The sequence below is a fragment of the Tetrahymena thermophila genome (assembly GCF_000189635.1).
Source record: "Tetrahymena thermophila SB210 genomic scaffold scf_8254580, whole genome shotgun sequence".
NCBI lineage: Eukaryota > Ciliophora > Oligohymenophorea > Hymenostomatida > Tetrahymenidae > Tetrahymena > Tetrahymena thermophila.
Window position 1 is genome coordinate 210,156 of NW_002476351.1, and position 23,215 is coordinate 233,370.

General features: G+C 24.4%; 7 protein-coding genes across 7 annotated transcripts; 1 reads left to right on the forward strand and 6 right to left on the reverse strand. All coding sequences in view use genetic code 6, as the record gives it.

Annotated features, from left to right (window-relative positions):
* Positions 1-829: 829 nt before the first annotated feature.
* On the forward strand, positions 830-3,192 carry TTHERM_00590030 (periodic tryptophan protein; the record flags this gene model as incomplete). The annotated part of the gene is made up of 11 exons (XM_001019911.3): positions 830-957; positions 1,022-1,098; positions 1,188-1,261; positions 1,387-1,467; positions 1,540-1,693; positions 1,799-2,006; positions 2,072-2,168; positions 2,357-2,458; positions 2,511-2,807; positions 2,872-3,033; positions 3,091-3,192. The coding sequence occupies 11 exons, from the start codon at positions 830-832 to the stop codon at positions 3,190-3,192; spliced, it is 1,482 nt and encodes a 493-aa protein (XP_001019911.3).
* An 834-nt stretch (positions 3,193-4,026) lies between these two features.
* On the reverse strand, positions 4,027-5,711 carry TTHERM_00590040 (ubiquitin carboxy-terminal hydrolase; the record flags this gene model as incomplete). Its single annotated transcript, XM_001019912.2, has 8 exons — positions 4,027-4,122; positions 4,195-4,362; positions 4,412-4,541; positions 4,661-4,928; positions 4,998-5,205; positions 5,267-5,365; positions 5,560-5,603; positions 5,663-5,711. The coding sequence occupies 8 exons, from the start codon at positions 5,709-5,711 to the stop codon at positions 4,027-4,029; spliced, it is 1,062 nt and encodes a 353-aa protein (XP_001019912.2).
* A 902-nt stretch (positions 5,712-6,613) lies between these two features.
* On the reverse strand, positions 6,614-10,039 carry TTHERM_00590050 (hypothetical protein; the record flags this gene model as incomplete). The annotated part of the gene is made up of 7 exons (XM_001019913.2): positions 9,737-10,039; positions 9,464-9,682; positions 9,291-9,397; positions 8,862-9,232; positions 8,133-8,787; positions 7,780-8,067; positions 6,614-7,715 (listed from the first exon to the last, which is right to left on the reverse strand). Exons 1-7 carry the CDS (start codon positions 9,863-9,865, stop codon positions 6,614-6,616), a joined length of 2,871 nt encoding a protein of 956 aa, XP_001019913.2. The 5' UTR covers positions 9,866-10,039.
* A 593-nt stretch (positions 10,040-10,632) lies between these two features.
* TTHERM_00590060 (hypothetical protein) lies at positions 10,633-12,505 on the reverse strand (the record flags this gene model as incomplete). The annotated part of the gene is made up of 8 exons (XM_001019914.3): positions 10,633-10,835; positions 10,896-11,139; positions 11,197-11,404; positions 11,451-11,616; positions 11,662-11,909; positions 12,040-12,287; positions 12,354-12,413; positions 12,473-12,505. 8 exons carry the CDS (start codon positions 12,503-12,505, stop codon positions 10,633-10,635), a joined length of 1,410 nt encoding a protein of 469 aa, XP_001019914.1.
* A 525-nt stretch (positions 12,506-13,030) lies between these two features.
* Positions 13,031-13,744, reverse strand: TTHERM_00590070 (transmembrane protein, putative; the record flags this gene model as incomplete). Its single annotated transcript, XM_001019915.3, has 1 exon — positions 13,031-13,744. One exon carries the CDS (start codon positions 13,742-13,744, stop codon positions 13,031-13,033), a length of 714 nt encoding a protein of 237 aa, XP_001019915.1.
* Positions 13,745-14,776: 1,032 nt separating this feature from the next.
* TTHERM_00590080 (pre-mRNA cleavage complex II protein Clp1) lies at positions 14,777-17,201 on the reverse strand (the record flags this gene model as incomplete). The annotated part of the gene is made up of 3 exons (XM_001019916.3): positions 14,777-15,941; positions 16,081-16,592; positions 16,707-17,201. The coding sequence occupies 3 exons, from the start codon at positions 17,199-17,201 to the stop codon at positions 14,777-14,779; spliced, it is 2,172 nt and encodes a 723-aa protein (XP_001019916.2).
* A 1,007-nt stretch (positions 17,202-18,208) lies between these two features.
* On the reverse strand, positions 18,209-20,620 carry TTHERM_00590090 (hypothetical protein; the record flags this gene model as incomplete). The annotated part of the gene is made up of 1 exon (XM_001019917.3): positions 18,209-20,620. The coding sequence occupies one exon, from the start codon at positions 20,618-20,620 to the stop codon at positions 18,209-18,211; it is 2,412 nt and encodes an 803-aa protein (XP_001019917.1).
* Positions 20,621-23,215: the final 2,595 nt, after the last annotated feature.

Consider the following 23,215-nt stretch of genomic DNA (forward strand, 5'->3'; position numbering starts at 1 on the left):
ATCAATAAATCTTTATCTTTTATTTAATTAAATTAGTTGACGTAGTTTTATATTTCTAGAAGAGCTGCTTTCAAAAATACTAAATGAAAATACACTGTTTTAAACTAGAATTAATTAAATTTAGTAGCAAGTTATCAATATTTATTAAAATAATATTTTTTAAATTTGAGATAATTATTCATTATAAAATTTTTTAATTTTACTAAAATAGAAAACTAGAATATTTCTAATAAATTTGAATATTTGACTTTATTTCATAAAAAATTTATTATTCTTTTTTACAACTCTAAATATGTTAAATGAAAATAAAATCTTTTATAAAGTAATATAAAAAAATGAAATATTTTTGGATAATTTAATTAAAAAAATGAAATATTTTTGATTTAATTAAAAAAATAATTTTTATTCATAATTTTTTAAATTTTAATAAATATTTTTGAATAAATTTTAAATTAAAAAACAAACAGTTGAATAAAATGATTTATTTGTTTGCTGAATAATTAAATATTTTTATAAAATTATTGGGATGGATTAATTTAGATTGTAAAGAGAAAATGGATGATTTTAAAAATAAATTGCTTACCTTCTTTTATTTATTCACTCACTAGTAGCATTTATAGGCTGTGATTTTAAGATATTTGATCAATAAAAGGGTAAATTTAGTATGTAAATTAATATAGTCAAGATAAGATAAAAATAATTATAAAATAATTAACAAAAAAATTGCTGACATTCAATTTGTCATTAAATTTAAAAGCCATCAGATAAAACTCACTTAGAGATTAGATAAACCAATAAAATAAACAAATAGCATAAATAAATATAAGAAATGGATTAAAACGTTGTAAGTTCTTTAGTTTGGGTTAAGAGAGGTTTTGCTAAGGCAAACCCTATTGAATTCGAAATGAATGAATAAGATGTTAATGAAATGAAAAAAGATCCTTTGGTCAAAAAGAAGTACATACAAATATTTCTTTCACAAACATATTTTTTAAGGTTCTAATATATTATCATTAAATAGCGCTAATAGGGAATTAGGTAAGGAAATTGAGGATGAAAATGAGTTTGAAGATGTTGATGATGACGATGAAGAAGAAAGTAATTAACTAATAAATAAATTATTATGATAATTGCAAGCACCTTAAATTTTAAAAATGCTAATTTTAAATATTTTATAAATTTTGTAGACTTGCCAGTATTTGCTTAAGAAATTGAAATGCTTAAAAACGAAAACATGGTCGACCAAGATGGTAATCCTCTAGTAAAAAATTATTTATTTTGCATATTTACATTATTCTACTGAGTATAGTAATAAAATAAATGTTCTACACCAGTCAATCCAAATCAAATGAAGAGTTATATTTAATTTCATTCATAAAAATAAAGGGCTTTGATGAAATGTCTGAAGAAGAAAAAGAAGATTTTTAAATTAAGCCAAACGATGCACTTATTGTAGCTGCTAAAATTGTAATTAATATATTTCAAGCATTTTTCAAAGTTCTAGTTAGTTATATTAATCCTTATCAATAATCAAAATAGGAAAAGGAATTTTCAAGCTTAGAAGTTTATGTTTATGAAGAAGACAGAAACAACTTGTTTGTTCATCACGAAATTTAATTGTCTGCTTTCCCTCTTTGCCTTGAATGGTTGAGAGTTGATCCTTCCTCATTTGATGCTTCAGTTTAAAAACCTGGTATTAATATATAAATAGATTTTTTCAATAAATAAATAGATAGATAGATATCTCTACTTATTGTCATAGATTTAAATTAATTAATAATTTTGTTAACAAAAAAAGGAAATTTTGCAATCGTTGGATCTTTCTTACCTGAAATTGAAGTATGGAATCTCGATGTTTTAAATATTATTGAACCTACTTTTACTCTTGGTGGTGAAGTTTAATAAAATTCCAAGAAAGTTAAGAAGTTTAAAAAGCCTAAATAACAATTGAAGCCTGGCAGTCACGCAGATGCAGTTTTATCTCTTAACATTAATCCATTCAGACAGTAATCATTTATTATTTGATATATTTTCAATATTCTTATATTAATTTTATCAATAAAACAAAAAGAAATGTCTTAGCTTCAGGTTCTGCTGATAATACAGTTAAGATTTGGGATCTTGGCTAACAAAAGAACATTTTTACATACACTCATCACACAAACAAAGTAAAAAATCAATAATTTTTAACTATTTAGCTGGACCATATTTAATTCAAAAGTTCTTTATGATAAATAGACTTTATTAACTTTAGTTTATTTTACAAGTTTTAGCGCCTTACTTATATTTTATCAATTAAATTTATTTTAATAACTCATTTTGAAGCATTAAATGAAGTTTTTTTATTTAATTAAAGGTTCAAGTAGTTTCATGGAATAAACAAGAAGAATCTATTTTGTTATCAGGAGGCTATGACAGAAAAATCTGCATGTTCGATGTCAAAAATCCTTAAAATATAGTAATTAATTAATTAAAATTAAAGTTAGATTAAAATTAAATTAAAAAATTAGTTAAGTTGCAAAATTTAATCAGATATTGAAAGTGCCATTTGGGATCCTACTAATTCTAATTAAATTATTTTCTCAACTGAAGATGGATATGTTTCTTGCATTGATGCTAGAAAGTTCAATTTAGATTACTTATTCCACTTTTAGAGCCATGAAAAATCTACTACTAGTGTTAGTATGAGTCCTAAAGTTGGAGGTATGCTTGCCACCACTTCAATTGATCATTCAGTTAAAATTTGGGATATCACTCAAATCACTAATAAAAGACCTAAATTAGTTTCATAAAAAAATCCTTCAGCAGTAATTTTAATTTAAGTTTATTTGAAAAGGAATTAAATGCTCATTTGTTAAATCATAAAATTAGGGTAAATTATTCTGCGGAAGTTTCTATGAAGATTCTCCTTTCGTTTTTGGCTGTGGTAACTCCAAGGGTGAAATTTTCATTTGGGATACTACTGAAGATAAAAATATAGTTGAATGCTTCGGAAGCAGAGTTGAAGCTAAATACTAACCAAATATCAGTTTAGTAATAAATTAATACAAATGTTAATAAATAAATAATTTAATTTAATTTATAAAATAGTGTACTAAGGATGGTGAAAAGAATTACTTCACTAAAGAAGGAAGAGATGAAGATGATGATGAAGCAGACGAAATGGAATAAGAAAATGAAGATATGGTTTGAAATTTTTGAAAGCAAAATAAAGAATTTTAATATCTAATTGAATTGGAATTAGATCTAATTTAATAAGAACTATTATAATTAATCATATAAAAACAACAATTAAATAAAATAATAATAAAGTATCTTAAAAACACCAATTTTAATCGTTTAATAACAATAATTTTAAGTGATTATTTATAAATTCTTAAGATTTCCTAGTTAGTTAATCTATATGTATATATACTGTAAGACTCTTAAATTTATTTTATCTTATGCTCCTACTGTCTTTAAATTTTCCAATTTTATTTTTTAGAAATTTATGGTAAAAATTAATTTCAGTGAGAATTAATAAATGAGGTTTTCTGTAATTTTAGTATTTTTGACACAAATATTATTTAAAATAAAAATAATAACGTTAATGTTGCAAATTAATTTTTTTTTTAATTTAATTTTAATAATTATTTTTAATAGAATTTTTATTGCTAATTAAAGGTTAAGTAACTCTTAAGATTATTTAACAATCATAAAGAAAATAATGAAAATGTAAATTTTTTTATTTGTTTGCTACTGTAAAATTTAAGAAAGTTAAAATGATGAGTTATATAAAATTGATTGGTTCGAAATTTATAATAGAATACTGAATTATTTTATAAACAATACTGAAGAAATAGAAAAATTAAAATTAAATGATTAATTACTATAAAAATTAGTTTTAATTATTTTATAATTAGTATAAGAGAAAATGGCATGCGAAAGAGTTTTTAATTTTTAAGAGCTTTATTTTGTTTATATAGATAGATAGATGGATAAGTAGTTTAATACATTTGTCAAGTAATCAATCAATCAGTCAGTCAGTCAATCATCTTCTTTTTGCTAATAAAATAGCATATAAGCACACGAAGGAATATTATTACTGCCAAAATATTCTTAATAATCGGATTCTTATATTTTCTGTTATTTTTTGTTAGATGATAAAAATAAATATTTAAAAAATCTAAATACGTTAAAAATATTTTTATTTACATTAATTTGTTCATCATCATACAAATACCAGATATCTGTTTTCTTAATTAAAGCAGTATAGTGGCCAATAGATAGGCCTTATCCATGATGTATAATAACAGAATTAAGTTAGTAATTCATTTCAGTGTGCAAATCTTGTTTGTTTTGTTAATCTGGTGGAACATAATTCTAAAATTCAATTTAAAAATAAGTATTTAGCAATTAAAAAAAATATTACTGGAGTGAGCTTTATTCCAAGAGGGAACGCTACTCTCCAAAAGAGTTTTATCATTCTGTTTAATCTATCATCATATTTGAACCTCTTTAGATGACAAATGAGAGTTTGTGGTAATTTTTTGATTAAAATCCTTTTAAACAATTTTAGATAAATTAAATTAAAATTTCTTGCTTAAAATTTTGATAATAATTTTAAAATTCTAAAATTAAATAAGAAAATTATAAAAATGTAGATAGAGAAACAAATTACTTTTTTTCTGCATCGTGCTTGGAGTTGCAAGTATTACAAAAAAACTGATCATCACCACTCATTTTTTCTATATCAGACAATTTTTTAACACAATTAGTTAGGGAAGAATTCATGTTCATATCAAGCGAGAGGTCTAGAAAAGGCTCATCTCTCTCAGTGATCTTTTAGCAGTTCAAGCAAGTTGTTTGTGTTGTTAGAATTCCTCCAAAGATCTCCTCTATCCATGATGGTTGATTTTTAGGAGGAGGATTAGGATTAGTTTTAGATTCTAAATAAAAAAATTAGATATAAATAAATAAATATTATTTAATTAATCATAGCTTAAATAAATCTTTACTTATATATTTTTTATTTAGGACATCGTTCATTTAATTTAAAAACCATATTGAAAATTCGTGACAGTCTTAGTGGTTTTCTCCTTTAAAATCAGGATTACCTTTTCTGACATATTTCATTATTTTCTTTGAGCTACACACTCCTGTCTTTTTCTTGCTAAATTATATTTCCTAAAACAACTCCTAAAGCAATGATATTGGGTTATCTTTCTAAATTTATATTTATTTTTTTATTTCCTTCATTTAACATCATTCAAAAATATTATTTTACTGTTTCCTTGTTGCTTTTGTATTCTAACACCTTTTTTTTGAATGGCTCACAGTTGTAGAATGCTTAAAAAATACTATTAGAATAGCATATATTGTCTATCTTTTAATGTAAAATTTAAATTATCAATATTTCTACCTCTTTTCTACAAATAAATCAATATGCAAACAACTTAATAAAATGCTTTGTATAAATTGTTTAAAACTTAATGCTGCTTTCCCATCATAATAAAATAAAAAAGTTAATATGTTTTAAGCAATTTTTTTGAATTTAAAGTGCATTTAATATTTTATTACATTTTGCAAACCAAAGAACTTTTCTCCATCTGGAAAGTTGTTTCCTAATTATAAATGAAAACTTTTAATTTGAACTGCTTGGTTTTTGTATCTTTAAATATACCTAAGTCTTTTACTATATGCTCATTACCGCTTATTTAATTGTTTCCCATTTTTTATAGCTATAATATTGTAGAATCAATCAATATTATGTTCTATGTTTGAATTTGTTTATGGAAAGAAAAGAATTAATTAATTAATTATTATTAAGTCTGATACAAAATATAATTAATAACTTGTTTAATAAATATAAATATCAAAAATAATTGATTAATTAATTAATGAATTAATGAATGAGCCAGCATTTACACTTCTTTGATACAATCGAGTTGTTAATAAAGTCAACTCCAAATCATATTGTTGCACACAAATCAAATCAAAATAGCATTTGAGATGATTATTTTATTGTATTTTATTAGAGACGAATTGACTGACATTCCTTAAAATAGTATTATTTATAATCTTCCAAAATCCAGAAATTTAATTTATCTAGATTAATTCCAAATCAAATCAATTTTTTGGGAATCAAGCCATTTCTGTCTTAATTTTTTCTAGGTTAAATCTTATCAATAATATTAATCAAATCAATTATTTCTAAAATAAACAAATTACATTTAGTATTAATATTAATTACAATATATTTAGTTGACTTTTTTTAAGTCTTAAATATAAATAAATACAACTATGACAGACTAAATAACTTATTGAATAAAATTAATTTCGCTAACAACTAAATTAAATATTTATTTTGCTATTGCAGATAATTTAATGAATCTATTTTCATTTTAAAAAATTATTAAATATTTTTTATTTATTTTATAATTATTTTATGAATTAAACAAATGAGTAAGTCAATGAGTGATTAAACAAACACACTTTCTTGCATTTTTTAGTAGTTGAAAAATGAATTATTTATTTATTTATTTCTAAGCTTTTTCTTTTTTTGAAAGAATTAGGAAAGCATTTATTATTTATACATTATATATTTTTGAATGAATTAATTTATATTTGAATATCAATTATATTTATCATTTTTTTAGATATGTGTTGATTTGAACTATTTTATTAGTTCATCTAATTTATAAAAATCTGGATCTTCTACATTTCTTAGGCTTTCATAAAGCTCTTTATTATCTTAATATTTACCGGTTTCTAAGATTGTGCTAAGTTATCTTGTTTTTTCATTAAAATCTTCATTAACAGTGCTTAAATGAAATCTTTCTCTGATTTCTCTAAGCGCTTTCTACTTTTTAATCTCATCACTATCTTCGTCCTCATTTTATTTTTATTCATATTCATGGTCTCTTTTGTAGTCAAACAACTGATCTCTATTCTAATATGCATCTCTGTTTTACTGTTAATATTGATGCTCTTCTTAATTACCTTATTTTCTACTTATGTCGTTATCTCTCTCAAATTTGAGCTGTAAATCTGACATATTTAGATTTTAAAAGTTGTTATTTTACTCGTCATAATTGTGGTCTTTCTAAAATTGATTTGTTGTATTGAAATTTTAGTTATTTTCTTCGAAGTTGTTATTTTAAAATTAATTTTGATTGCTTCTTTTTGGATTGTTTTCTCCAATTCTGTTGTTGCTGTGATGACTATATCCCGTTTGGTCTAATATTCCTTTTGCAGCCATATTGAAAGTGGTTTCACTTTTTATTTTAGTTCTATGCTGGCTCTAAGAGCTATATTTTTATCTCATTAATTCTTCTTCTTTTTGTTGCATCATTGCAGTTTATTGGATTTGATGTGATTAATGACTAAGTATTTTATCTATATCTTTCGTAATGTCACTATTCATTGTTGGAATATCCCAAATTTTCGTGTTTGGATTAAGATCTTAGTCTGCTTAATTATTTATAATCGTATTTTATGAATAGTCTTAGTCATAATTTATAAGCTAAGACATAGTTAATTTATCTTTTTATTTAAGATGATCTATCAAATCCATTGGTATCATTTTGCTTTCAGCATCTAATGATTAAATATTATATTCTTCTTATCTATCATATACAGTAGGTTTATTTTAAATTATGTTTAGCTAGTTATTATCAGCCGAACTCACTTATCTTCTCTAGCTTTAATATCCTGTAGATTCTCTGCTTTTGGTGCTAAAATAAAATAAAATAAAACGTGCTTAATAAATTTAATCCAAAACTAAAGAAATATATATACTACTACTGCCTATATGCATTTTAGTTATATTAGTTTCCATAGTTATTAAAATTATTGTTGTTGCTATTATATGTATTAAAATCAGAATAATCTATAGTATAAGGGTTTATCTGCTATCTGCTAGCTGTTCCATATTTATTTCTATCATCGATTGCCTAAATATTTTCCAATTTAGCTCTATGGACATCATGTTAAAGATTTTTATATTGATCTTAAATTTATTATTTCATATTATCTATCTCAGGTAGAATATCTCTATTTCTGAGCTCCTAGCTGTTCAGTGCCATTCTTTCATATTGTAAAAAAAATTTATAACTTCATAAAAACAAGGATATTTTGTTATTCTTTCATACCTTTACAAATGGAAAGTGTTTGATAAGATGTCACTGTTAGGAGAGTAATTGTAAGGGATACTACTGTACATGTTTTTATTAGAATTCTATTGTAATTGCTATGGATAATTTTAATTTTGAGTGTTATAAATGTTAAAATTAGGTTGTTAGTAATTGCTGAAAACAGTTAAATAATCATTTATATTGTTAGTGTTATTTAATTATTGAGTTGCTTAAGGATTATTATAATTATTTATATTATGCTTTATAGAATTGTCGAAAGTGTTTTATTTTTGGATTGCTGGTTTTTAGTAGTCCTATGACTTTTATGGCGTTCCTTCATCCAAATGATAAGGAATTATTTTATTTTTCTTTTACTTTTTCAAATCTTCATTTTCTTATTGAATTTCAGCAGCCTTTTTCTTTTTTTTTTCCTCCTCTTCTTTAATTTGCCTTTCAATTTATTCTCTTTCTTTTTTAACTCTTTCTTCTATTCTCAGTTCTTCTTCTTTTTGTCTCTCCTTTTCTTATTACTTCTTTCTATCCTTAAGCATAATTTACTCTTACAGAGCATTGCTGATTTCCTGTTTCTACTTTTCTCTTCTCAAAAAATCAGCTTCATTTTAATTTTCGCTGTCAATAAGTCTTTTATTGTTTCTTCTAAAATTAGTTGCATCTATTTGGAATAAATTATAAACATCAATATTTATTTACTTAGCAATTTTAATTTTAAATAATATAAACTATTACTATCTGATTAAACTGGCTTTAAGCCTTCCTTTTCATTATAATTATTCTTTCCACCTGGTAGAATAGATTATTCGATGTTATAATTTATATTTTCTCTATAAAAATCTTTTTTATCTAAATTATTAGCCTAGTCTTTAGACTTGAAATGTAATTTTTCATTTATTTTGTTAGCTAAAGATTCGTGCATGCTTAATTACTAAGGAGCATATTATTAACGACCTAAAGAATAGCTTGGCTATGAAGTTGTAATACTGTTAGAACTATCCTAATTTTTACCTCCCAAATAATCATATTAAACAAGTGAAGTATCTGGTTTTCGACTAGAAATTATTTCTCCATTTTTACCAATAAGAGGAGCTCCTGATCCTCCTCTAATTTTATAAAAAGGAATAAAATTGAGAATGATAAGTGCCATTTTATAAATAATACTTTCCATATGGATTGTCATTTCTAGCAGCCATTCTTTCTTATAATTCTTAAATTTTTTACTATTTGAAATCAGTATTTACATTTGTGTTATTTTTCTTTTCATCCATCTAAAAAATAATATTATTTAAATAAAACTATTAAGACTTAATAGATATAAAATAAAAATGCAATACTTATTTCTTTAAATACTCTCCGTATATCTTGCCGTTTGGAGATTTATTGTTTATTTGATCAGAGTTAGAATCATTTCTATTCCTCTGATATGCTTGCTTTTCTTAAGGAATTTAGTACTACTAATTTGAAATATCATTCATTTTGTAATAATCGTCTTACTATCTGCTTGCAGCACCTCCAAACTTTTCCTATTTCTTTTTTTCTTCATTATATTTTATCTATTAGAATATTTTTAATCACTTTAAATTGCAACAGCAATATTAATTTGTTACCTATTATCTCAAATAATCTCCATAATTTTTTTTTATTTCTTTCATGGGATCATCACTTTATCTCTAAAACTTTTGCTGATTGCCATAATTGCTTTACAAGTCATTCAGTTAATTATACATCTGATACATTTTCAAGGAAATAAAACTAACTAGAAAAACAAAAAATAACTTTGTATTAATAATAATATCCTTCTACAAATTTTTTAATTCCTATCTGACTAAATGATTGATGATTATTTGATATTTTAATTAATTTGAAAAAAAATAAACCAAAGTAAAACAATCAGTTTGATTTTTGTTATCTAATAGAGATTATTTTAAAATGCAATCTAAGTTGCTTATATAACTAAGTCTATTAATTATTTATTTATTCATTTATTTTTCTATTATCAAAAATACCATTATCAAATAGTATCAAACAGAAATTATTAATTTTTTACAATTATTGATATTTTAACAAATAAGTAAATAAATAAATTGAATTCAACTGAGAAAAAGTTCAGTAATATATTTAATACTATCTTCAATTTGTATTAAATTCAAGTATTTATTTAGTGTCAAATTTTCATTTAAAAAAACAATTATCTGATTTTTTTGTGTTTATGATAGACATTTTAATTAACAATATCTTTCTCTATTTAAATTTATATTTTGGATGATATTAACAAAAAATGAAACGTAAATTTGTATAATAGATTGTATAATTAAAATATTTAGCCTTAATCATATAATTTCAATAATTTGGTGTATTTACAATCATGATATACTATTTTTTTGTGTTAAATTCAACAAATTATTTAAATTAATTTTAAATAGAAAATTTTTATATAAAGTATTATTTTTATTTATTAAAAGATTTTTGAATATAAATGAATGATATATGAAGAGTAAATTTATCAAAATTGATGAGAGGCACTCATCGATCTATTAACGTTGAGAGCACTGTAAGATTTATTTAGCTAATTATTAGCATTAATGCCTTTTTTATTTAAAATTCCACTTTATTCATTTAATATATTGCTTAACCACATTGTTTCAAGCAAAACCTTCTTTAACTCTTGCTGACGAGTTGCTTTTACCTTTTTTCCTGTTGCTGCTTCTATATTTAAATATCAAAAAAATATTTTTATTTAGAAAAAATAAATAATAATTTTTCCACCTGTTCCTCCTCCTCCTGGTGTTTCTAACTAATCTGGAGCTTAAAGTTCATTTTTCTAAACGTTTTTTGAAAAATCTCTGCCTTTAATTGCCTTTTTATTTTCAGATAAGACATCCCAAATCTTTAAATTTTTGGATTTGTTATAAGCAAGCTTTAAAGAAGTATGTTCTCTTCTAAATTCAATTAGTGTCATTTCTGTAACAAATCTTTCACCATCATACATATGGACCAACATATGTCCATCCTTAAAAGAATAAAGTGAGATTATATTTAAATTACTATAAATCAAATAACGTTTTACAGAATTTTTATAAGCTCTATAATTGATTCTACTTTTGAGTTCTTCTTGTATTTCATTAGCTTCACCCATTTTTATTAAAGCCTCATACTCATGCTCGTTTTTATTCTTGCTAATCGTAATATTTAAAAACTTGTCTTAATCTTTTTCCTTTTCTTTGTGCTTTTATAAGTAGACTTTAGATTTATTTTCATGGAACATGTACTAATTTCTAAAAAATATTTTTAATTTTAAAAATTGACTTTGCTTTATTTTACTATTAAAAATCTTAAGAATATCCACTCAAAGGTCTTTGTTATTAAGAACTAATTGTGTTTTTAGCACTTTACTGTCTTGCAAACTTCTGGCTCTAAACTCTAAATTTCTTCTTTGAACTTTAAGCCATTGTTAACACTTTTTCTCTTATAAATTCAAGCATAGCATCTAATAAAAATAAAATAAACTAGGATATAATTTTTAAATAATTACTTTCTTAGTTGTGCCAAGGTTAAATCTTATCACATAAAATTTTGATAGTTACATACCCATCTTAATCAGTTAATTCTTTCTATACAGTTTCAAGTTCCCACTCTTGAATTGACATTCCAATATCTAAGCAGTACTCTACAAATTCATCTAGTTCAACATAGATTCGAGAGGATTTCCAAAATGTTTCTAAAGAAATGTGGTGAAAGGCTATGAATTTACTCATTTTTTAAATTACTGGGTTTGGGAGTCTTTTAAAAATATTAATTTAATTAGCAAACTCAATTTAAAATAGTTATTTTTTGCTCATTTGGTAATAAAATTTAGAAGATTTTATATTTTTTTGTTTAAGTTTGGCTTTCAGAAAACTAAAATATTTACTGTTAAGAAGACTACTTTTTTAGAGCTTCATAAATCTGCTTATTTTTACTTTATTATTGATCTTAAATAACTTCTTTTTCCTTTTCTTTATTTTTTGCCATTTCACGATTACTATCCTATTAATCTTGATCTTTTATATTATTATTTGAGTTTCCACTTCCATTTTTCCAATTTAATGCATTATATCTGCTAGATTCAGGTCTACCAGATTTGGATACAGGTCTATTAACTGTTTGCTTCATATGAGCCTATTTTTTTAATGAAAAAAATTTTTGCAAACTTCCTGAATAATTTTAATTATTTTTCTAACTTACTGAAATAGTTTCATTAACTTTGGCTTCAAATTCTCCTGAAGAATCTTAATCCTCGTAATTCTATTGAAATTTGCAATAATATTTAGTTTTGAAAATCCTAATTATTTATTAAAAATAACCTTCACAAAGTCATCATCGTGATGGTCAGCCATAATTCTAATTTATATAATCCCTACTTTACAAACAAAATATTAATTACTTTTTTTAGACTACTTAATAAAGAAGTTTTAATTAAATCGAATAAAGGTCAGCAATTTAGTTTTTTTGGATAATTAATTATCAAAAAATAGCTATCAAAGCAAATATAATCAAAGAAATTAGCTATACCTACAAAATATCTAATTAAAATTATAACGTTGTAATATTTTTGTTAATTCAATATTTCCATTTGAATACATATCTAAAAGCATCCTTAGATCCTTAGACTTTAAAAAATTTTTGATTGAAATTTAAACCAAATTTTTTGAGTTTTTTTTTTAATTTACTAAAATTTTAAAAAAATGTTTTTTTAATCAATTGAAAATTTATTAATCAATAACATGATCATTTGTAATTAATTTAAAAAAAAACATGAGCATTTATAATTAATTTTTAAAAAAGACATGAGCATTTATAATTACTTTTAAAAAAGATATATTTTACTAATTTTAAGTTAATTTATTTATTAAAAAGATAAATCAAAGGATTTATATCTCAATCCAATAGAATTTAGGATGTAAAACCCATCTGATTCCTCTTTATGAATATTATTTATTAAAATCAATAATTTTTTTTTCAAGTTCAATATAAGTTGATTTTTCAAAGCTAGTCATATCTGGTTTTCTTATTTGTGTTTTAATGAAATTGTAAAATATAAAAAGCATCCCAACTCCATAGAATGCTACACCAATTTCAAAAGTGTAATTATTTGTAACTGTATCAAAAACTCTTAATGAAAATAGTAACACGGCAATAGCTAGCATAGGAATATTTAAAAGTAACATCTTTTTTTCAGTCGCAAAAGGATCGTTTTTCTCTCTTTACAGTTTTTTTGCAAATTGTATACTACATATTTTTGTTAATTCATACACTGAATCTCTGAATTCTTTTTCAGATAAATATTAACCTAAAGTTTATTCATCATAGCAGTCATATCTAAAACCTAATCCTTCATTATTTGGCAAAACAATAATTCTCTTATTTGTCGATCTAGGAAAATTTAGGTTTTTTATCAGCTCACTACGTGAGATATATTTTTTTTCTAAATCTTCATTAATTTGATCCAAAGAATCTTCTTTTTCTTCTTCCTCCTCTTATTATTATTCTGCTTTATTTAACCTAGAAGTATTTTTGCTTTTTTTATTATAGTCTTGTTCTTCTCTGTAGTTCTTTGAAGTGAGCTCAATATTCATGTTGTTTTCTTTTAGCTTTTCTATAAATTATATTGTTATTTTTTGCTTTTGTTTAAAAACTAGAAAATAAATAATTGTTTCTTGTTTTAATTAAAAATCTCAAAAAACTTACAAAAAAAACATCTCCCCACAATTACATTCAAAATATAATAAAATTAATCGTTGATTTCAAAAAAATTTAATGAAAACTAAAAAAAATCTTTGATAATCCCAGCTTAAAAAATTAAAAAACTGCATATCTAAGTCTTTAATTTCTTTGTATTGTTTTTTGTTATCATTTTTTATTTACTTTTAATATTTATTTTTATTTTCTTTTTCTTTTCATGCAATTTATTTATTTATGATTTTTTTTTATTTGAATTTAATTTAATTATTTTAATTTCAAAATTTTTAATTTTTATTTTTCTCTTTAATCAATTTTATTATTTTCTTTTTTTATTTTTCTATTAATTCTTTTTAAGTGCCGATATTTTCTCAATCACTCTAGCTCTGCATCTGTCTGTATTCATCTGTCTGTCGTCGATTTATAATTCCTAAGGGAATAAGAGATAGACGTGAAACAAGAACGTGAAGAAAATCGAGAGACTTTGAAGTTTTCTGAGCGAATTATCTAAATAGAAATATTTGCTATTGATTCTTAAAAACTTTTGGAATGAAATATTGCAAATAATTTCTAAATGGAGTGTTGCTGAATTTGTGTTTGGTGGATTAAAAACTTTCCATTTAGATTTCTATTTTTTATGGATAACTTTTTTATTTCTTCAAAATCGCTCTTATTTTGTTTGCTTTTTAAAAAATTTCAGAGTACTTTTTGCTTTTTCCTCCTTTTTAATTTAAAAATTTATCTATTTATTTTTTAAAAAATTAATTATTTATATCCAAAAGGAATTAAATTAATTGCACTATTAATAAATTACAAGACATCAAAATAAATACATAACAAATAATAATTTTAAATTAAAAGAATAGATACAAACAAACCTTTTAATTAATTAACCACATTTAAATTATTAATCTGACTGAATTTTTCTTTCATTTTCTATTTGAAACTCTTGATCTAAATGAGATATTTCCTAAACCACTTGATTTAGGTAAAACAAAAGGAACATCTAATGTTCTCTTAGAAGAAAAATCACCATTTACATCATAAGTGAGTTCTGATATTTCATTATAAGAATGTTAATTTTGCAGGTAGAAACGCTTAGAAAATGCCATCTCATTTGATTTTATAAATGTTGAAACTCTTGGTAAATCATTAATAATCGATTAGCTTGTGATGATTTCAATAGTGTTCTTCTTAAGATCTATATCTCTAACAAATGCAAATCCAATACAATTAGTAGTTGTGTTACTAAAAGAAAATGACTAATCAAACAAAGCAACAATAGAGCAATTAAAATGTTTTGCAATGTCATTGCTACCTTCGATTTAAGTTTAAGTTTCCAACAAATAGTATTTAATTGAGTTCAATGGAGCTTCAAAAGGTTTTTAAAGACATAATTAACCATATTGAGATGAATATAAATTCTAGAAAGGATAAGTATTATCAAGTTTAACTTAATTTGTTAAATATTAGAAAATAATGTCATCTTTTCTGTGTCTCTTAGCTTCATTTACCTTTACTTTATTAGCTTCAAAGCTGGGATTAGTAATATCCTCAACTCTTGATTTGAAGTTAGGCATATCTTTCGATTTTGTTGTTAGAGAAAGTCTTTCTAATCTAGTATTGCTATTGGTTAAGTGTTGAATCAACTATTCATTTGTGCTAAGTAAACCTATGAATTTTGGTTCAATAATATCTTAAATTTCATAAAGCAGCAATTCTCCAATATTTGTGATATATCCGTGAGTATTTACTATAAGAGGACAATTTCTAAAATACTCTTAATAGAATTTAAAGCATTTCTTTATACCTGCAATATATTACTGAATAAAATACTAAGGACTATATTCTCCTACATATATACTTAATACAGGCTTAATGAAATGGATATGAGTCAAGTTAGACAAATGGATATCTTTTTTGCTCATACTAAACAAATTTACAGTTCCTGGAAAGTGGAATAAACTTTAACCTAAATCTGTATCTAAAACACATATTCTATCAAAGTTATCCAAAAGTCTGTTTATGCTGTATAAAGTGAACATACTTTTACCACAATTTTTAGTACCACAGATCAACATACTTTTAACATCACTAAAATAAAAATAAAAATTATATTATAAAAATATATTTTTTTATTGTTTAACTATTTTTAATTAATTAATTAATAAATGAATAAATAAATATCAATAAATATGATTAGATTCTTGATTAATAAATTTATAAAACTTACTTTGATTAGTTTTTTGTATTGGTGAAAGATTTAACAGCATCTTCAACAAAGTTTTGTTACTTTTCTGTCCATTAGATATAGTTTTAAGTAGAAGAAAATTGCTTAGCAGTGGTCAAAACATTAATGATTTTGAAAGGAATAAGCTGATGATTGAGAACTTTAGTGTGATGAATGTATAAAATATTACTGAATCCTTTAGTAAACTTTTATTAGATTTCATCAAAATTTTCACAAATCTTATCAATAATTTTATCACAATCTTGCTTTCCATTAATCAAAATAACATTGTGGTTTATTATTTCTAATAATTTAGATGCATTCTTTGAGTCTGAAATAGTAGAATCACGAGAAACAGTGTCAAAAGAAAGCAAACTATTTTTTAATAAAGAACTTGCTTTGTGCATGAATACTTTTTATTTATCAGAAACATCTTTGCTTGATAAACTCAAGCCATTAACGTGTACTTAGCCGTATAAGCAGCAAACTTCAAACTCTCCTGTGAATATGACTTTCTAAAATAGTAAATTATTATTAAACAATGAAAGAAACATAGAATAATATTAATTGTTAGAATATCTTAAAGATATAATATTAATTGTGACTATAATTTCAAATAAAATAATTACTTATTTATTTTATACGAATACTAACTTATCCCCATGAGGTAGTTCCATAATATGTTATGAAAAATCCTATTCTTCAACTTTTTCTTTTTTTAAATTGCTACCATTTTCAATCTCTTAAATTAACTCTAAATCTGAATCTGAAGAAAGAAACTCGTTTTTAGAATCTTATTTTTTCTGCTTTTTTTCTTTTTTGGTAATCGCCTTTTCGACGCTTGCTGCTTATTTTTTTGTCTCTTCCTTCTTACTTTTGTAATGCTTTTTGGCTAATTCAAAGCTATCATCTACATCATGTTCTTCGAGAAATTCTTCTAAAGATTATTGAGCTTTCTTAGCTGGTTTTTTCTATGAATTTGCATTTTTTTTCCTCTTAGCTATTTCAAAACTATCATCTATACGTCCATTCTTCTGTAAATTAGCATAGAACTAAAGAGCTTTAAGTTTTCTGTATCTTCTGGTTCCAGAAGAAATTGCATAAACCTATTTTAAATATTTCATTTTTATTTGTATTAGGCTTTATTTAATTAATTGTATATTAAACAAGTTTAATAAGATATAGTAATTATAATATTGATTAATCTTTATTGTTAATATAAATTTGAATTAATATAAAATTAATAGATATTTTCTTTATTATTTATCATAAAATGACACTTTATTTGCTATAATTTCTAGCTATCTTATAGCTAAAATGAATGAAGACAGACTGTTTTTTTGTTAAACAAATTGTTTAACTCTTAAATAAAATAAAAACTAAACTACCAAAATTTATTTATTAAATATCATTAAAATTTTAGCTACAAGTAGAAGTTAACAATATTTTATTTATAAGAGCACTAATTATATTTAATTGCCCTATTATTTTTTATCATCATATAAATACTTTATAATAAATTTTTTAAAAAGGGGTTGTAATATAATAAATTTCTAATTTAAATTACCTTTTTAAATGTGTTTGCTAATTTAAAAATAATTATTTTTATATGACATATTTTGGCATTAAATTATATATAAAAAGTAAAAAATAAATGATTTAAAAACTTCTATTAATTATTATTATTATTTTTTTTATGTATAAATAATATTTTTTCTAAAATACTGCTAACCAAATTTGATGCTAATTAATAAGATTCAATACTATTTACAATTTCAAATAAAAATTTCATTTAAAAAAGGATGAAAAGTTATAGAGAATGTATATCTATCCATTTAAGATTTAATAAACAAGTTACTTACTTATTTATAAATGTAAAATAAAAATCTATAATTTAAGAATAAGTAAGTAATTTACAATCAAATTACCTAAATTTCATAGAATTAATTAATTAGTGAGTGAGTAAGTAAATAAGTAAGCACAAAAAAGAATTTTAAGATTTTTAAATTTTTGTTTTGATACATTAGATTTGATATTTCCATTTCTTACTAAATATAAAGAAATTCATATAATTTACTGAATATTTTTATAAAATTGTTAAATTTATATTTTTTATGTGTTTAATAATTCATCAAAACATTATTTATTAATCTTCGCTAAAAGCGTTCTTAGCAAGAGCCAACTTAACCCAAGCAGAAACTTATTTACCAGATTAAACGTAGTTAGATCCCTTCCAGGAGTTATTAGCATCACCGAAAGCCTTAGTGGTGGAAGAAAGGTTAGCAGTAATGTAATTCTTGATAGTATCTTAAACTGTAGCAGGATTCTTAACACCCAAAGCATCAGATAAAGCTTGTAATTCAGAAGCGTAGTTCTTTGAGCATTCACCGATTTAAGGATACTTAGCAGCTTAGTCTTCAGTGAACTTTTGTAAATCAGTGAAGGCAGCATTAATAGTAAGGATAGATGAACCCTTCTTCAAGAAGCCAGGAGCGAAATTGACGAAGTCAGCAGCAGCAGCATCAGGGTAGCAGACGGTAACGAAGGTAGGGTTGGGTAAACCTTATTGTTAGTAGAGACCGTTGTAGAAATCTTGTAAGATTTATTAGTTAGTAGCATTAACTTCTTCTTCAGTCATTTAGTTTTTAGCAAGAGCCAACTTAACCCAAGCAGAAACTTATTTACCAGATTAAACGTAGTTAGATCCCTTCCAGGAGTTGTTAGCATCACCGAAAGCCTTAGTGGTGGAAGAAAGGTTAGCAGTAATGTAATTCTTGATAGTATCTTAAACTGTAGCAGGATTCTTAACTCCCAAAGCATCAGATAAAGCTTGTAATTCAGAAGCGTAGTTCTTTGAGCATTCACCGATTTAAGGATACTTAGCAGCTTAGTCTTCAGTGAACTTTTGTAAATCAGTGAAGGCAGCATTAATAGTAAGAATAGATGAACCCTTCTTCAAGAAGCCAGGAGCGAAATTGACGAAGTCAGCAGCAGCAGCATCAGGGTAGCAGACGGTAAAGGTAGGGTTGGGTAAACCTTATTGTTAGTAGAGACCATTGTAGAAATCTTGTAAGATTTATTGATTGGTAGCATTGATGTCATTAGCATTACCAGAGATTTGGTTAATGACAGTATGAGCAAAGCTGGAAGCGTTGTTTCCTAATTAGTTGTATTAAGCACTGGACCATAACTTGTTGAGGGTGGTAGCTTCACCAGTAACGGTACTAGCGTGACCAGTAGCCCAGTTAATAGCAGCTTGTTAGGTAATTTTAGAGACATCAAAGACAGTGGCGAGTTCAGCAACTTCTTTATTATCCTTGAGGCATTCACCAACAGCAGGGTTCAAAGTTTTGACGAAATTTTCGACTAAAGTGGCGACTTAAGCGATAGTAAGAATGCTTGAGGCCTTCTTTAAGACTTAAGGTACTAAAGCTACGATATTGGCAGCAGTAGTAGTATCAATGCAGGGAACAATAGTGGTGGGGTCAGCTAACTTATTTTATTCATAGAATCCGTTAATGACTTGTTAGATAATATCTTGGTTAGCATCGTTAGATTCAGAAACTGAGTTACCAGAGATTTGGTTAATAACAGTATGAGCAAAGCTGGAAGCGTTGTTTCCTAATTAGTTGTATTAAGCACTAGACCATAACTTGTTGAGGGTGGTAGCTTCACCAGTAACGGTACTAGCGTGACCAGTAGCCCAGTTAATAGCAGCTTGTTAGGTAATTTTAGAGACATCAAAGACAGTGGCGAGTTCAGCAACTTCTTTGTTATCCTTGAGGCATTCACCAACAGCAGGGTTCAAAGTTTTGACGAAATTTTCGACTAAAGTGGCGACTTAAGCAATAGTAAGAATGCTTGAGGCCTTCTTTAAGACTTAAGGTACTAAAGCTACGATATTGGCAGCAGTAGTAGTATCAATGCAGGGAACAATAGTGGTGGGGTCAGCTAACTTATTTTATTCATAGAATCCGTTAATGACTTGTTAGATAATATCTTGGTTAGCATCGTTAGATTCAGAAACTGATTTACCAGAGATTTAGTCAATAACAGTATGAGCGAAACTGGAGGCGTTATTACCAAATTAGTTATATTAAGCACCGGACCATAACTTGTTGAGGGTGGAAGCTTCACCAGTAACGGTACTAGCGTGACCAGTAGCCCAGTTAATAGCAGCTTGTTAGGTAATTTTAGAGACATCAAAGACAGTGGCGAGTTCAGCAACTTCTTTGTTATCCTTGAGGCATTCACCAACAGCAGGGTTCAAAGTTTTGACGAAATTTTCGACTAAAGCGGGGACTTAAGCGATAGTAAGAATGCTTGAGGCCTTCTTTAAGACTTAAGGTACTAAAGCAACAATATTGGCAGCAGTAGTAGAATCAATGCAGGGAACGATAGTACTGGGGTCAGCTAACTTATTTTATTCGTAGAAACCATTGATAACTTATTAAAGAATATCTTAATTGGCGTCATTAAGATTTTGAGCGATGGAAGCTCCCAAAATGCATAAAAGCAAGATCGATAAGGTTGAGGATCTCATTTTAATCTTTTTTTAAATATTAATTTGATTTTTTTTAATATTATTATTAATAAATTGATTGATGTATTTTTGCTTTTAAATGTTCGAGCAATTTTGATTAATTCAATAAAATAAATCTTGATTCATATTTTAACTTTTACTTCAGTTGAATGGAATTCTAATAGTTTAATAATATCTTCACTCTCCATATATTAAAAAATCACGGCTCATTTGTTTAATTAATGTTCATAAAATATTTAGGAAAACCAAAATTTTTACAAGATAAAGAAAGATAGAAAGATATTCGCTTGCTAATTTGGTTATAAATAAGCATTAAAGTTTTTTTTCATAGATAATAATTAGAATTAAATAAATGTAAAACTTTATGAATGTATTCTCAATTGCATTCCTATTTTAAGATAATCAAGTCAAGTCCCCAAATTAAAAGACTAATCAATCATAAATTTATTTAAATTAAAAGAAAATTTTTTCAGTTTTACCCTTTAATAATATATTGATTGTGAAGAAGAGATATAGTGGAGGGGGATAATAAATAGTCAGTTAGTAATGTGGATTTAATTTTTTGAGCAAAATGTCATAGAAGTTAATACATTGAATAAATTTTTAAAGGTTTTTTAGAAGAATAAAAACTAGATAAAAAAACAACGCGTAAAGAGCAACTTAGATGAAATCTATTTGCTTCTAATCGAATCTAGCCACTCAAATTTTTAATTTATTTCTCTTAGTATCTATTAATTTAATAACTCGAAGGTAACAAGAAAAAGAAAAACTTCTAAATTCTTTTATAAATGAGGCTTTAATCGTTCTTCTTTTAATAATCTCATTTTCTTTATGAGAAGTTGTAAAGATTTTTTTAAAAAAAGAAAATCAGAGTTGATAACATCTTTTTATAATTCTAGATGAAATGTCTTTTTCATTTAATCTACTCCAAACTATTCATGTATTTTATTAAGCAGGTGTTTGAGCATTTATCTTGAAAATAATGAAAACTTAACATAAAATTAACATTTGTATGAAAAACAAAATTTTCCATCCAAATAAACGCAGTATAAAGATATAGTAATCCTTTCTGTATAAAATTATAGCTTAAGAATAAATATATGTAAACGAGAAAAAGCAATATCTTTTATTGCAGATATAGATTGCGTAATATAGTCTAAATCCACATCTAATTACTCCTTTAAATAAGAAGTGCTTCTTTTTTGAACATATTTTTGAAGATTTCAAAAACCCAAATTATTTTACTCTAACATACTTTAATGAAAATAATTCTCTTACATAATTAGTTTGAAATTTATTTAATAAATTAATAAATAATTTTACTTCACATATTTCATAATTTTTATATAGAAAAAATTGACATTTTAATTAGATGACGCAATAAATATCTCCAGACTTCTTAAATCTAAAAATGGAAATTGCGCTGTTTCTATAATGCACATCAAACAAGTGAACATGCTATACACAAAATATATTTTATTTATAGTATAATTTAACAATGTTAATGTTTTTGAGATAAACACTAAAGCAATTTTTTTTCAATCAATATTTATTTTGCTCTAAGAGTTTACACTTTTTTTGAAATTAATAATAAACACTGTTAGGGAGCATCTACAAAAATTTATTGCAGAAATAATCAATCTAAATAAAATACAAATTTTTTATCAAAAATTATGTAAATCTTTTCCCTTTCCCTGACAGTATTTTTTTTTGATTTGTAAGTCAAATTCATAATAATTTTCTTTTCTATTAGTATTTTGAGCTTTTCTCTCAATCGAAAGCTATATTTTGGCTAAATTCAAAATGATAGCAAAATATATATTTAACTTGAATATATTTACTTTCTCTTGATTTTATCTTACATTGTCTCATATTCTTTTAAGAATATTATTATTCAAACCTTATTTAAATTATTTGCTTGAAAAGTAAAGCACTCAAAATTTTTACTTAACTTTGGTAATCACATTTTGCTTACTTCGTCTCTATGTATGTCACTTTAATTTGTTAAGCCTGATTTATTTTGATATGCATTTTTAGAAATTCAAAAATTTTCTAGAACCTTTAACTAAGACTATAATACATAAAGTTAGATTTTAATACTGTAATTAAATAGGTGTGAGCTATAAATAAGCAATATCACTTTTTAATATATTCTTTGCTAATTTTTGTTTGTGAATAACTTATGGTAAAAGTAAATTTTTATTATTTTGTCTTAGTTTTTAAAAACCTTAAAGATATTTTCTGATCTTATTTTAAAAAATAGATCACAACAAAAATAAATTTTAGATTTAAAATTTTTTTTAATTTAACCCAAAAATACCGTTTGAAACTTTTTCAGCATTTATTAACAAATGAACTATTTTAACTCAGAAAAAATGTTGATTGCTACAAATCTAAAAATTTAAAATTACTTGAACCAATTTTCCCTTAGAAAAATAAATGTTTTTTAATTATATTAAAATTTTTAAAAGCAAATAAAAAACTAAACTGTCGTTAAGATTAATTTTCCTTAGTTATTTTAATATATTTTAAGAAGTGTCTTTTGATGATTATTTTTTTCTTGATATAAAAAAAATAATAATTAATATTCTCTAA